The sequence below is a fragment of the Ictidomys tridecemlineatus genome, chromosome 15 (assembly GCF_052094955.1).
Source record: "Ictidomys tridecemlineatus isolate mIctTri1 chromosome 15, mIctTri1.hap1, whole genome shotgun sequence".
Lineage (NCBI taxonomy): Eukaryota > Metazoa > Chordata > Mammalia > Rodentia > Sciuridae > Ictidomys > Ictidomys tridecemlineatus.
Genome location: NC_135491.1, coordinates 49,372,203 through 49,387,592, shown reverse-complemented (window position 1 = coordinate 49,387,592; position 15,390 = coordinate 49,372,203). Strand labels below are relative to the sequence as shown.

Here is a 15,390-nt window from a genome sequence, read left to right as displayed (position 1 = left end):
TCACTTATAGACCTCACAATTTTGCATCCATCCCCATCTACGGACTGGTGATGGAGAGCTCTATTATTGGATGTTTCCTTCAGTCTCTGAGCCTCAGAAGCCAAGACTCAGAATCTAGCCAATATTAAGGATGGAGCATAATGGACTTGTGACAGTGCTATTCCCACTCAGGCCAAGAGGCATGGGCCAGAGAGGCCTGATAATGAACTTCAGAGTCCTGTGTTCCCAGTGACCCATCATGAACTGGATGTTACTTTCTATAAAACCTTTCATTCTTCCATGCTTCTCCATTTTCAACTGTCACAAAAATTTGCCCTGTAAGACTCATTGCTTCAATTGTACCTGTCATTTATTCTAAACAGCTAAGGGCTATAACAGGATCACCTTTCCAAAGGAAGTTGCTAGAAAAGCAGTCTTGGTAGGCATTAGCACCTACGCCTTCTGTGAGCCTCTCCTCAGAGAAGCAGTCTGGAGACCTGGCAGAAGCACACCAAGCTGGCTACCCTGTGGGACCGCTAAAGAGCCAGGCAGAGGTCTTGGGAATGAGCATTCAGGAGAGTTGAGGAGCTCAGTCTTCTAGGAAAAAGTACATATTTAGACTGTGGGTGTGGCTCAGTGGTAGGGTGCTTGCCCAGCGTGAGTGAGGCCTTGGGTTCAATCTCCAGCATCCCCCACCACCCAAAAAAGCATATCTTGGGCTCAGGCTGCTCAGAATAGTTCCCTGCATTAAGAGCCTCATAGAGACTTTTTTCTGTACAGATACTGAAGGCAAAGTCTTCACCTTGAGGCTTTTTATACTATGGCTTAGAGGTCACAGTTTAACCTCTCAAGAAAAACTGACCCAGGTCCCAATCTTTGGGTCACCTACCAGAAAGGACAGCTTGGCCTCATCAGTGCTCTCGATGCCTTTTGTGTCAAATTTGCCCTGTTGGAGGCTGCTGTGCATGATGTTCACGGCACTTGTCACCCCACGCTGGATATCCTGTAAGGTGGTTGCTGGGAAGCCCATCCGCAGCTTGTTACACAGAACGTCCCTAGGGGGCAGAATGGCATATGGGGAATGACAGTGCTCAACCTGGCCTCTAGGATGGTATGATTGAAGTGTCCATAACCCTAACCCAGCAGCACCATTTACTCTTCTGGGGAGATAACTAAATCCTGTAGACCACTATAGGAGACCTTAGGACTCAGGGTATGACAGTAATCAACACTCCCTCAAGCATACAAAAATTTACAGAGGAGATTGAACTTTTTTTTTTTTTTAAATTGATGGGACATCAATTCATTACATAGCAGAGTTGGGGGAAGGGGAAGGAAGGATTCAGTTTCTACACTGTATTCTACGATGGTATTGATGATGTCATTTTAGTTGTGCCTTTAGCCAATGTACTTCTTATGAGGCTTTTAGTTATTACTACTGAGCTCTAACAAAGAGGAGGCAGTACAGCTTAGTGAAAGGCAGTACCATGAAGGAGTTGAGAGGAAAGGTTTTGAATCAGTTCTGGACTCTACTACATCACTTATGGGGTGAGTAATCTTTGACAAGGTATAGAATCTCACTAAGCCCCAGTTTCTACATCTACAAGATACAGCTAATAGCTCTTACCTCATAGGGTTGTTACTAGAACTAAAAGAGTAAGGAATTAGCAGTGCCTGGCTCGCAGAAATAGTAACTATGATCATTATTATAACTACTGTTTTCATCTGAATCACCTCTTTTTCTTCCTAGGTTTGAGACCAAAGACCCCTTCATCCCAATGGAGGGAACAGAAATTTGCACTTAAGGTACCTCACTGATGGGTATCTGCTGGGAGCCAAGGATGTTGTGTTAAGGATAGGAGTTTTTATTTTATACAGACCTGAACTAGAATCATAAAGAAAATTAAGAAACAAATGGGCTTGGGAATCAACCACTACTAGGACCTTTGTACCTGAGAAGCAGAAAGGCAGTCAAGTGTACCTGAAGTCAGCCTCTAGTTCTGTGGTAGCAAGGTTGATCATGGCACAGAGACAGTCGATGCTGGAGCTGGATAGAGCTCGCCCAATGCACTTCTTAACAATGTAGAAGACGTCATCTACCATGCTGGATGTCAACTGACCCTTCTCATAGGTGTCAAGAGCCACAGCCTACCCAAAAGACAAAGCACCCAGTGAGTATCCCAGTTCTGCATGTCATGTTCTAGATGGTTCTGGTTATATAGTTCTGGCTTTGCTCCCTTTTCTATATCTTACCCATGTTTCTCACAATATGGCATATTCTTTTTTTTTGGTATTAGGGATTTGAACTCAGGGGCCCTTAACCTCTGAACCACATCCCCAGCCTTTTTTTTTTGTATTTTTATTTAGAGACAGGGTCTCACTGAGTTGCTTAGGGCCTCAATAAGTTGCTGAGGCTGGCTTTGAACTCAAGATCCTCATCTCAGGCTCCTCCCAAGCCACTGGGATTATAGGCATGTGTCACCACACCCCGTGTAATATGGCATATTCTTCTCACAAGCTTGCCAAAATAGCTAGCTTCTCTATATTCATTATTACATCATGAAATTTTATGTTGATGGCCTTTGTCTTGGAAACATCCATCACCTAGGATTTCAGACATAGGAGACCCTACTTCCTCAAGACTCCTCACCCACATACCTCCAGGAAGGTTGGGAACAAGTAGGCTCCCTGGGGAGCGGAGCTGTTCTTTTGTATTCTTTGGAAAAGAAATCCCAATTTGGTATATGAACAGTTATGACAACAGTTATGGTAAGAGTATCCAAAGGGCTGGGGAGATAGCTCAGTTGGTACAGTGCTTGCCTTGCACGCACTAGGCCCTGGGTTCAAGCCCCAGCACCACAAAACAAAAACAAAAACAAACACAAAAACAAGAGTATCCAAAAATACTTCTTATCATACAAAGTAGTGACACTCAGTCCACATGTAAAATTATTCTTAAAGCAGGACCAAGCTGGGCGCCATGGCGCACGCCTGTAATCTAGTGGCTCAGGAGACTATGGCAGGAAGATTGCAAGTTCAAAGAGCCAGCCTCAGCAACTCAGCAAGACTCTGTCTCTAAACAAAGTACAAAAAAAAAAAAAGGACTGAGGATGTGGCTTAGTGTTTAAGTGCCCCTGACTTCAATCCCTGGTACAAAAAAAAAAAAAAAAAAGGACCAAAAAATATGACAGGCCTCAGCTACTTCCTTTAGCTTGGCTTCTTGGGACAAGCAGCCCCATAGATTTGTCCTTTGTCCTACCTTATTGACAGTCTCCCTCATGAAGTACTCCTCCATCGTAATATACAATCCAATTAGCTCCTGCATGGTACAGCTCAGTAGGCAGTTATTGAGGAGTTTGTCCAGGCACTTCTGGTGCTCTAGGGGATAGCAAAGATAGGAATATTCATTTTTTTCCCCCAAGGGTATGGGAACAACTTTTTTCATTTTTTTAAAGGTTCTTTTTTGTTCCAAATAGGTACCTGGCTTTATATGGTTATAATCATAGCATAAATGCAATTTCTATTTTGCTTTAAAATTATATCACAAATTATTTCCATGTTTCTATGTTTATTTATTTATTTTTCCCAGTGTAGCTTACTTTTTTTTAGTACTGGGGATTGAACCCAGGAGAGCTTTACCACTAAGCTATATCCCTAACCCTTTTTATTTTGAGATGGGGCCTTGCTAAGTTGCCCAGGTTGGCCTTAAACTTGCCAAGGCTGGCTCAATTTGTGATCTTGCTTCAGCTTCCTGAGTCATTAGACTAGTCAGGAGCATGCCATTGTGCCTGGCTTAGGTTACTTTTTTTTTTGTGTGTGTGTGTGTGGTATTATGAATTGCACCCAGGGCTTCACATATGCTAGGCAAGTACTCTACCACTGAGACTATATCCCCAGCTCTTAGCTTACTTATTTATTTTTTGTATCAGGGCTTGAACTCAGGGGCACTCAACCACTGAGCCACATCCCCAGCCCTTTGAAGTCTTTATTTTGGTACAGGGTCTTACTAAATTGCTGAAGCCGGCTTTGAACTTGTGATCCTCCTACTTCAGCCTCCTAAGTGTCTGGGATTACAGATGTACACCATTGTGCTGGCTATTACTTATTTTTAATGGCTATACAAATAATCCATAGTATTTTAGCTAATCTCCTATTTTTAGACATCTGGGTTATTTCCAAGTGTTTTGCCACTATTGGAGATAAGAAGATAGCCTCATAATTGGAGGTAACAGTGTAGACTTTGGTACAAACAACTTTTTACTCTATTTTTATTATTTTCTTAGGATTAATACTAAGAGTCAAAAGATATAGCTTTCCAGGGCAAAGACTGAAATATATTTTCTAAACTAGCAGTATTCAATAGGAATTTCTGTGATGATAGAAATATAGAATATTTCCACTATCCTAGCCAACAGCCATGGCAGCTACTAAACACTTCAAATATAGCTAGTGGGATTCAGGACCTAAAGTTTAAAATATAATTTTAATGAAATCTGAATTTCAATGGTTACATGTGGCTGCTGGCTACTATATTGACAACATAGCTTTAAACCGTATGTACACTGATGAGCACCAAACTCCTAATCAGAATACATTTTTCTTTAAATGTCAAATCAGTAAATCCCTTGCTGTGTCTCATTGGTACAATCCAAGTAGCATGCCACAGACACTGGATGGGTCTCAAATCCCCAGTTCAGGAACTCTGCAGGTACTTGTACAGCAGGAATTTGAGAGTTTTTTTTTTTTTTAAAAAGACAATGTTTCAAAGGAGGCCCAGGCTGGCTTGAATACCCAGGCTCAAGCCTCAATGTCCTGTATATCTGGGACTATAGGCATGCACCACTGCACTGGGAAAATGGTCATCTTAAAACCCTGGAAAGTCAGGTGGGCACACTGGTGTGTGCCTCTAGTCCCAGCTATTCAGGAGGCTAAGGAAGGAAGATCCCTTGAGCCTAGAAGTTGGAGACCAGCCTTGGCAACATAGTGAGACACCATCTCATGACAAATACTGGAGAGTCAATCTGTAATTGAAGTTAGACTGTTGCCCCACTTCCTTCAATTGTCATTATCCCTTCAAATAAATGTGAGTGGTGGAGCTGGGCATGGTGAAACACTCAGGAGGTTAAGGCCCTAAGCAACATAGGAGGAACCTGTCTCAAAAAATAAAAAAGGGCAGGGGATTTAGCTCAGTGGCAAAGTGCCACTGGATTCAATCCCTGATACCCTCCCTGCAAAAAAAAAAAAAAAAGTGAGTAGTGGAACTGGAAGGCTGGGAAGGGGATAAAAACTTCCTCTGCATCATATATTTAAAAAATTTTTTTATTGAGGTATATTTCACAAATTTATCCACTGCATGTGTATAATTCAATAATTTTTAGTAACTTTATAGATTTGTGCAACAATTTCCATAATCAGTTTTGTAATATTTCTTGTTCTTTTCTTTTTTAGTGTTGGGGATCAAACCTAAGCCTCACACATGACATGTAAGTGCCCTGTCACTAAGCCACATCTCTGGCCATAGTTTTATAACATTTCTATCATTCCCCAAAGTTCCCTACTGCAGTTACATAAGTTTTTTTGTTATGTTTAAACTATCTATCATATACACATCTCCAAAAATCTGACAACAAAACTAAACCAGAGCTGGGATAAAGCAGCGTGTAGTGAAAAGAACAGGGGCAAATCATTTAAAACTGAGTATCAGTTTTCCTTGACTATAAAATATTTAAATGGCCCTCAGAGGTCCAGTCCATTTCTAAGCCATGGTGCACCGAAATTTCTTCTTGAGAGTCAATTTGGCCCGAGACCCCTAGAAACTAAAAAGCTCCAGTTATTTCCTTAATAGGAGATCTGTGGCTTAACTATGAGAAGACAGTGTCAACTATTTAAGCCAGCCTGCTCAAAGATTATGGGAAACATGTTTTACCTTGCTTTACTTCTTCTGAGGCCATGGAGTCCCCCACCTCAAAATCCGAGCTGATCCTCTTCCTGAGGAAGCGTAAGTACAGCTCACTACGGGCATTCATTAAAGTGACTTCAGTCAGGATGGGGTCCAGTTCTCTGAGACACACAAGGCAGAAAGAATAAATAGGATATTGGATTCCCTCAAATAGAACAGCTACAGAGCCAACATGGTCCTCAGATCCCCCTCCCCACTGGGACCATAAGGATCAGCCCTGCCAGATGGTCATCCTGGCTCTGCTGCCTGTCTATAAAAGACAGCTGTCAACCACATTTTCCCCTTATATGTTTCACCTGAATCATTTATGCTTAAGAATTTACCCTGGATAAATATGAGGCTAGGAAGGTGGGTTTTCTTTTGTGGTTTGAAAAAAAATTATCCCTTATGTGAAAGAAAATATACTTCTCCAACCTCTAATTCAGCCATGGTAGGATTTTAGAATACACTATTAAAATGTGTCCCACGCCCATGCATTTAGCCCAGTGAATAGCCAAAACAATCCTGAAAAAACAAAATTAGAGGACTCACTTCTCAATTTCAAAACTTTTTACAAAGCTACAACAATCAAGACTGTGTGGTACTGGCATAATGATAGACATGTAAATGTAAGGGAATTGAGAGTCCAGATGGTCAATTGATTTTGAATGAGACTGCTAAGACAATTCAATAGGGAAAGAATGGTCTTTTCCACAAATTGTGTGGGGGGACAACTGATATTACACGAAACAGAATGAAGTTGAGTCTCTACCTCATGTTACAGACAAAAGCCAACTCCCTTTGCACACTGAAGAGAACTTTCCAAAGCAAAAATCTGGTCACAGCATATGGTGTCCATAGCTCAAAGGATATAAGACACTGAATAGCCTGACTCTTAAGGACTTCTTCATATCAGGTGCTCCCCCCATACTTTGCAGTTCAGCTATACTGGTTTTCTTAAGTTCATAGGTCTTTTACATGTTTTTCTTACTCTATCTGGGACACTCTCACTTTATATTCCTAATCACTCTCCAGATCTCAGATCTAAGGCCATTTCCTCAGGAATTCTTCCTGAAAATTCCTCAGATTAGGTTGCATCCTTTTATTACACACTCTCCTATAACCTGTATTCATTATATAATATTGGTTAACAGCATGAACTCTGTAGGCAAATTGCTTGGATTCTATTTCTGGTCCTGCCACTGTATGACCCTGGGCATGACAATTACCCTCTCCATGTTATAGCTTCCTCATTTGTAAACATTTAAAGATTAAATCAGTGATTTACAACTGAGGGTAATTTTGCTCCCCCACCCCACCCCAGGATACTTGTAGCATCTAGTGGGTGGAATCCAAAGATGCTGCTAATCATCCTACAATGCTCTGGACAATTCCTCTCAATAAAGAATTATCCAGCCAAAATGCCAGTATTGCAGAGGCTAAGAAACCTAGTGGAGTTGGGGGTATAGGTCAGTGGTAATGTGTGCCTAGCATGCCAGGTTTGATCCCCAGTGCTGAAAGAAAAAAACTAGAAAACAAATATGCCCCCCACCCGCCTGTCAGACTAAATGGCTTAGTATTTGTTAAGTCCTTAGAACAGCGTCTGGCATATAGTAAGCATCATATATGTGTTAGCTATTATTATTGTTCACTTGTTAGACTGTAGGTGCCACAAAGAAAAGAATTTTATCTGTTTTGTTCACTTTGCTTTCTGCCATACAAGGACCAGTATTTGGCATATTATATGTAATCAGTAAAAATTTGATTAAATGAACACATTTTATAATGTAGCTTACTTTCTTTTCTTTTTTGTGTGTGCATGAGGCAGTACTGGGGATTAAACCTAGGGCTTTGTATATGCTAAGGACACATTCTACCACTGAACCACACCCCCCAGCCTGGATTGTCTTTAAAAAAAAAAAAAAAAAAATATATATATATATATATATTTAGTTGTAGGTAGACACAACACCTTTATCTTATTTTTACAGTGCTGAGGATCAAACCCAGTGCCTCACACGTGCTAGGTGAGCAACTCTACTATATAAAAGTTAAAAATTTTAGGGTAATAGTTACCTTTGGGAGAAAGGATGAAGAGAATCATTTTCGAGGCTTCAAAAGTACTGCAATGATCTGTTATTCTTTATGATCCACATATATATTATACAGACATTTGTTTTTATGCTAGCTTCCATTACAAAACAATATTTTAAAATCACAGACCACATTATAGCAGCGTAATCTCTGAATTAGATATGACTATCAATTCAAATTCCTTTGGGCTGAAGAAAACAGGATGATTACCTTGGCTCAATTTTTTCTGTTGCAGAATTTCTCATCAAGTTGCTCTGGACAAGCCGGAACTGTAATACACCACAAAAATGAGGAAACTCTTCCCACCCACCAACTATCTGCCTCTGTTATTCCAAACTTCTAGCATGTAAGCATAAAGGTAAGCTAGCTAGGAGTTCAAAGCCAGCCTCAGCAATGGCAAGGTTCTAAGCAACTCAGTGAGACCCTTGTCTCTATATAAAATACAAAATAGGGCTGGGGATGTGGCTCAGTGGTCAATTGCCCCTGAGTTCAATTTCCAGCATTCCCTCCCCGATAAAAAGGTAAGCTTGTCAGGTATACCTTTCCTTCAAGCCAGAGGTAAGCTTCCAACATAATGGGTCAAAGAGTAACTTTTGGCTTAGATGCTAACACTTGCCTCTGTTATTGTACTTACAAGTAATACTAGTGGTGTTCCAATGCATTACTGTCTAGAGTCTCCTAGTCTGAAATTCTGGAAACACAATTGTACGAGGCTTCTCCTATTTCTATATACTACTTTTCCGTTCTCTGATCAAAGGAATGTAAAAAATAAAATTCTGAATAAGCAAAGTTATGTTTGCAATGAAAGAACTAAGGGGAAATTCAAGACTAATTACACATCACTCAATAGGACCTTAGGAAAGAAAATCCTCATAATGTCACCAGAGGGCACTGTTGTACATTCTGTACTGAAGAAATGGTCTAACATATATGTTGTGTTCTTTAGGAAGTTCTATTTCCTATCCATCACCATCTTGACAATATCTCAAGTTGAAAACAAGGTGGTAATGGGAAAATGCATGCCAGTCTGAATTTAAAATTTGTTTATTCTATGCACCATTTTAATTTTTTTCCTCTAGTGTACTCTACTCCATATTCCTGACTAAAAATGCTTCTAAACTGTTCATAGCTTCCCCAGCTCACCTGCTGGTGGTAGTCCCTCTGTTTGATGAACTTGTCTACCACCTTCTCTACCTGTCTGTCACATTCCACCTGAAGATATTTGATCAAGGTATAAAGTCTCCCTGGTCCATAATATGTCTCCACTATGGGCTGGTGGGTCTCCACAATGCGGGCAATCCCTAGAAGGAAGTGAAAAGGTTGAACTGCAAATAGTTGTCTCTATTTTATAAAATAAACTCCTTTCTCCCATCCTGGACTAATCCAGGTCTAATTCAATCCTTTTGGGTTGCTTCACCACACAAAATGAACACATATAGTTGTAGCTGGTGCTGAGAATTGTTAAGCAAATTTGTTAAATATGCACAGTGACTGATATACTAACAAGCATTTGAGAATTTATATTGATAAGTTAAATTAAAAATACTTTTTTTTTCCCTAGTTGTATCTCTAGAAATCAGGATCACTCTCTTTCCCGTAATTTATCCTAGGGTTAAATTTACTCAGAGCTGGGTGCAGTGGTCCATGCCTGTGATGCTGGCAACTAGGGAGGCTGAGGCAAAAGGATTGCAAGTTTGAGTCTAGCTTCAGCAACTAAGCAAGGCCTTAAGCAACTTAGTGAGACTCTATTTAAAAATAAAACATTCAAAAGGCCAGGAATGTAGCTAAGTGGTAAAGTGCCCCTGGGTTTAATCAGTACCAACCAACCAAAAAATAAAAAAAAGGGAGGCTGGACTCAGCGGTAGTGCACCTGCCTGGCATGTGTGAGGCACTGGGTTTAATTCTCAGCACCACATATAAATAAATTAAAAATTTTAAAAAAGAAAAGAAATTTACTCATAGAATGTGGGTCTTGGGGACTAGGGAGGATCAAAATACTGTAGTGGCTCTTAACTAGTTTTGCTAATCAGATATTAAATCTGGAAGTAAATTCTCCAATAAGTCAACACACAGTAAACTGTAGGATTAGATTAAAGCATCGAGTTAGAGGGGACAAAAGAAAGGCTAGCATGCAGGTGTCAGAGAGAAATCTCTCTGGCCTTCATAGGGTGGAGAAAGAGGCTTGCCTTCAAATAGTAGAGTAAGTGTGTCGGCAAAGATGACTGCAGCTCTTCGATCACTCATATCTGACCCTAGAACCAAGAGTAGGTTCTCCTCAGCTTTACTGGCCACCTGAAAAAACAAAACAAAACAAAACAAAACAGAAAATCCACATATATTTCTGAACAAAGACCAGTCTCAACTAGGTTTGTCTCAGTTTTCCAAAAAAGGCCTCTCATTGACTTATTTATTCCCATGTTTCCCTTAATGCTTGGAGGCTCAGGTAGCACAGAGGAACCTCCTTTGGAGGGTTCTTGGCTTTCTGAGCTCAGGCAGGACATTCTTGTCTTTTCTTTGAAAATATGGACTGCCAATGGCCAACAGAGCCCTCAGTTTCAGTTTCTTCTCTATGTGTAGTTTATTATTATTAACAGTACTTTGTGGGGGCCTGGGCTGTGGCTCAGCAGTAAAGCACTTGCCTAGCACGTGAGAGGTTCTGGGTTTGATCCTGAGCACCACATAAAAATAAACAAATAAAAGCATTGTATCCAACTACAACTAAAAAATAAATATTTAAAACAAAACAAACAAAAAATAAACAGTACTTTGTTGAGCCAGGACAAGAAATTTGGCTACTTGTGTACTGTGTAAAGGGTCTCTCTCTCTTTTTTTTTTTTTTGAGAGAGAGAGAAAATTTTTTAATATTTTTTTTTTTTTTTAGTTTTCGGCGGACACAACATCTTTGTATGTGGTGCTGAGGATCGAACCCGGGCCACACGCATTCCAGGCGAGTGCGCTACCACTTGAGCCACATCCCCAGCCCGAAAAGGGTCTTTTAAATGATTAAAATTAGAAGCCATTTCTAGGGCCTTGGTGGCAAAGTAATGATTTTAAAAAGTACCATAGAGTTGGGGATGTAGCTCAGTGGTTGAGCACTTGCCTAGTACATGAAAGGCCCCAGGCTGGATTCCTTAGCAACCAATCAAAAAACAAATAAGCACCAAGAATAAAAAACAACAAAAATTCCATAGAACAAGGGACCCTCCCTTGGCTAGTGACAGTTCCTATTTTCAAAGAGAAGAAAAGCACTAAAGCCCTGAGATTTGAACTGAACCCTGTTTCCTTCTCAGGATTTAACTTTAAGTGACCTAACCTCTTTCATGTCAATATGGCTTATTTTGAGACCCAAGCCTGGTTATGAAGTCTTGAGACTTCATTACCTAAGATCCAACAGTTTTTAATAGAAGCCAGTTTTTTTTTTTTTTAAATAACTTTATTTTATTTGTTTATTCTTCTCTTTTATGTGGTGCTGAGGATTGAACCCAGGACCTCACATGTGCTAGGCAAGCACTTTGCCACTGAGCCATAATCCTAGCCCCCTAGGAGCCTTTTAAAAAAAAATTTATATATGACAGCGGAATGCATTACAATTCTAATTACATACAGAGTACAATTTTTCATATCTCTGGTTGTATACAAAGTATATTCACACCAATTCGTGTTTTCATACCTGGACTTGGGTTAATAATGATCCTCACATTCCACCATCAATAACCCATGCATCCTCTCCCTTCCCCTCCAGCCCCTATGCCCTATCTAGAGTTCATCTATTCCTCCCCTGCTTCCTCTCCCTATCCCACTATGAATTGGCCTCCTTATATCAAAGAAAACATTCAGCAAAAAATATGAAATGCTTCACAAATTTGCATGTCATCCTTGCACCGGGGCCATGCTAATCTTCTCCGTATCATTCCAATTTTAGTATGTGTGCTGCCAAAGTGAGCACTAGAAGCCAGTTTTTGACTGATAGCTTAAAACTTGTCAGAGAATTTCCATTTTAATTTACCTATATTTTCACTTGGTCTGTTGGAAAAAAATGTGCATCAGTAGTTGTCTAGACCATGCCTGGTACACAGTAATAGCCAAGAACCAAACCATTATCATACCAAGCCATCAGGGTCCATACCTGCTTACAAAGGTATTCTGAGAACTTGCTTAATCCCTCCTCATGCAAACCCAGCAGTGGGAAAATCTTGAAGAAGCGCTCTACTTGGGGTAAATCCCCTTCTTTGGTGGCCATGGCAAACTTCTCTGCTACAATGGCTTTGAGACGCTGTTCAGCTTCCTGCAGTAATTTCAGGTTGGCATCAATCATACTTCCTGCTCATGGGGAGAAAATGAGAATTAGTTTTAAAAAATTCTTTGTTGGGTCCATGCCACTCTGTGCACCACTATCCATTTGACAAGTATGTACAAAAGACTGTGTGCAAGATACTATACTAAGCACAAACCTGTAATCCCAGCAACTGAGGCTGACAGGAGGATCACAAGTTTGAGACCAGATTTAATAACTCAGTGTGGCCTTATCTTTAAAAAAAAAAAAAAAAAAAAAAAGGTGGGATTGGGGATGTGGTTCAATGGTTAAATGCCCCTGGATTAAATCCCTGGTACCAAAAACCAAAAAAAAAAAAAACAAAAACAAAAACAAAAACAAACCGGAAACAAAACAAAACAAAAGACACCATACTAGTAATACTGATGATTAAAAGATGAATTTGCCATGCATGATTCTACTGTCACAGGAGTTACAATTAAGTAAAAGAGAATGTGCCCAAATAACTATATAAAATTCAGTTATTCTAAGTGTCCTAAGAAAGGAGCCCCCAAATCACATTTCTGGTTGAAGTAATGAAAAAGGCTTCTTAGAGAAGGTGACATCCAATCTTTCAAAGATAGGCAGGATTTTGATGCCTGAATAAGACAGACATAAATTCCAGGAGAAGGGAATGAAATAAGCAAAGGAATAGGAGTGGAAAGATGAAAAGTATTTTTGTATATTACAAATAGTACATGTCCTGACATAAAGAGGAATTCAACAAATATTTGCACAATAAATGGATACACAAGTGAACACTCCTAGAGAGACAAGAAAGTGTAGAATGGAAAGCTACTAATTTCATTTTGTAAGTAGGCAATAAGGTCAGGTGAAAAGAATACACCAGCCAGAGAATCAGAAGATTTAGATTCAGTTTCCTTTTCCATAAACTGAGAATAGCAACATCTGCCCTGGGATGGTACAGGACATACATAGGGCTTACAACGAGATAAGGGAACTTCCTAACAACACATGACTTTTTCCTGGTTGAGTGTATCTAGTTCAGATTACAGTGCTTGTAACCAAACTAGAAATCAAGTCTGGGATGCTGACCTTCTTTGCCCTGTCGGCTGAGTTCAATGACTGATTTGTCCAAGCACAAGTAACGATGAATGTGGGCTGCAGCCTGCTCATAATCTTCATTCCTCAAAGCAGTCTGAACTCCATCCATACAGAATTTCAGGTCCAAGATGTCATCAGCTCTCTGAATGGCCTGATAGAGGCGATTCTGAAAAAAAGACTTTGCGCTTAGAAATAAAAAGTCCTATTTCTTTTTCTTTCCTCCCCCCATTTCTTTTGTAGTACAGGGGATTGAATGTAGGGTATCACATGTTAGGCAAGCACTTCACCACTGAGCTACCTCCCAGCTCTTTTTATTTTGACAGGGTCTCACTAGGTTTCTCAGGCTGGCCTTGAACCTATTATCTTTCTGCCTCAGCCTCTTCAATACCTAGGATTATAGGTGTGTGCTAGTAATGCTTGGCTAGAAGTAATGTATTTTCTTTTCAAAAACACCCATCCAAAAGATAGGGTGATTCAGGGTCTGAATCTGGTTAACCTTTTTGCCTTTAACTGGCAAACTTACAAACTCTTCCACCACCACTCACAAAACTGTTATTTTTTAAAAAATTTTGTTAGTTATAGATGGACACAATATCTTTATTTTGTTTATTTATTTTTTATATGGTGCTGAGGATCGAACACAGTGCCTTACATGTTGGAGGCAAGCACTCTGTTACTTAGCCACAACCCCAGCCTCACAAAACTGTTATTGATGATCAAGGCCAGCTGACAGGTCTCACAAAATCTTATTAATGTGGTCAAATAATTAATTTCAAGGGAAGAAAGGGATAATCAATATTTATAATTTGGCTTGTTTTCTTAACTTTATTTATAGTTGAATCAAAACTTATGTGATATTTTGGGAACATTGTAAAGTAAGTAAAAAAATTAGTGAAATATGCAGAAGGCATATTTCTTTTAGAATAAGCAAGAATTAAAAACCAAAACTTTCATACATGAGTCAGTGGCTGTATGGCTATAATGTTTTGTGAAGATATTGCCTCTCTGGGCTGGGAATGTGGCTCAAGCGGTAACGCGTTCGCCTGGCATGCGTGGGGTGCTGGGTTTGATCCTCAGCACTACATAAAAATAAAATAAAGATGTTGTGTCCACCGAAAACTGAAAAATAAATATTAAAAAAAAAGATATTGCCTCAGAATCTGAACAAAAAAATCAGGAAGAATTACGCTATTTCATGGCCATTAACCATAATGATACTTGAAATGTGGCTGGCCCCAGTTAATATATGTATATGTAAAATACACACCAAATTTTAAATACCGAGTACAAAAATAAAGAAGGTAAAAAAAATCCCACTAATATCATCACATAGTTGGTGTGGTAATGATTGCCTATAATCCTAGCCTTAGGGAAGGCTGAGGGAGCAAGATTGTAAATTTTAGGTCAACCTTGGCAACTTAGGGAGACTCTGTCTTAAAATAAAAATGTGTTTGGAATGTAGCTCAATGGTAGAGTATCCCTGGGTTCAGTCCCTAGTATACCCCACACTCTACCACACACATGATAGTAATTACATGATAAATGTATTTTAGATACAGTGGGTTAAATAAATTATGTTATTGAAATTATTTTCACTAATTCTGTTTACTTTTTATAAATGGCTACTAGAAAATGTAAAATGTAAAATGTGGTTCATATTAAATTCCTTCTTTCTCAGCTTTGGTGATTCTTATTTAATTCCTTGTCTAACTGCCCTGGTTAGAATACATTAGTAAGAGCAGACATCTTAGGCTGGGCTGAGGAGCATCACAAGTTTAAATCCAGCCTCAGCAATTTAGTGAGGCCCTAAGCAACTTAGTGAGATCCTGTCTCAAAAAAAGTGTGTGTGTGTGGATTCTGGGGTTGTAGCTCAGTGGTAAAATGCCCTTGGGTTAAATCTACAATACCAGGCAGTGGGCATGGTGATAGAATAGACATCCTTGTTTTGCTCTTTATTTTGCCTTTCTTTCACCAGTGAGAAATGATGTTAGTGTTAGTGGTG

At 39.6% G+C, this 15,390-nt stretch overlaps 1 protein-coding gene, 1 long non-coding RNA gene and 1 other non-coding gene across 4 annotated transcripts in view; 1 reads left to right on the top strand and 2 right to left on the bottom strand.

The window, feature by feature from the left end:
- Positions 1 to 15,390, bottom strand: part of Cog4 (component of oligomeric golgi complex 4) — a 30,115-nt gene that overhangs the window by 10,529 nt on the left and 4,196 nt on the right. For both annotated transcript variants that reach the window (XR_002483230.3, XM_005318404.4), the window contains exons 4-12: positions 13,380 to 13,554; positions 12,138 to 12,331; positions 10,198 to 10,303; positions 9,155 to 9,312; positions 8,222 to 8,280; positions 5,906 to 6,039; positions 3,239 to 3,357; positions 1,961 to 2,127; positions 869 to 1,034 (exon numbers count right to left, since the gene is read on the bottom strand). Coding sequence is in view for 1 of the 2 variants with exons in the window: in XM_005318404.4 (XP_005318461.1) it covers positions 869 to 1,034; positions 1,961 to 2,127; positions 3,239 to 3,357; positions 5,906 to 6,039; positions 8,222 to 8,280; positions 9,155 to 9,312; positions 10,198 to 10,303; positions 12,138 to 12,331; positions 13,380 to 13,554 (1,278 nt within the window). In the remaining variant the exon portion in view is untranslated. The remainder of the gene's footprint in view (positions 1 to 868; positions 1,035 to 1,960; positions 2,128 to 3,238; positions 3,358 to 5,905; positions 6,040 to 8,221; positions 8,281 to 9,154; positions 9,313 to 10,197; positions 10,304 to 12,137; positions 12,332 to 13,379; positions 13,555 to 15,390) is intronic.
- LOC120887989 (uncharacterized) lies at positions 7,909 to 15,065 on the top strand. The gene is made up of 2 exons (XR_013430982.1): positions 7,909 to 7,944; positions 8,247 to 15,065. It is a non-coding gene; the product is annotated as an uncharacterized LOC120887989 (long non-coding RNA).
- Positions 11,851 to 11,957, bottom strand: LOC120888169 (U6 spliceosomal RNA). The gene has a single exon (XR_005731675.1). It is a non-coding gene; the product is annotated as a U6 spliceosomal RNA (small nuclear RNA).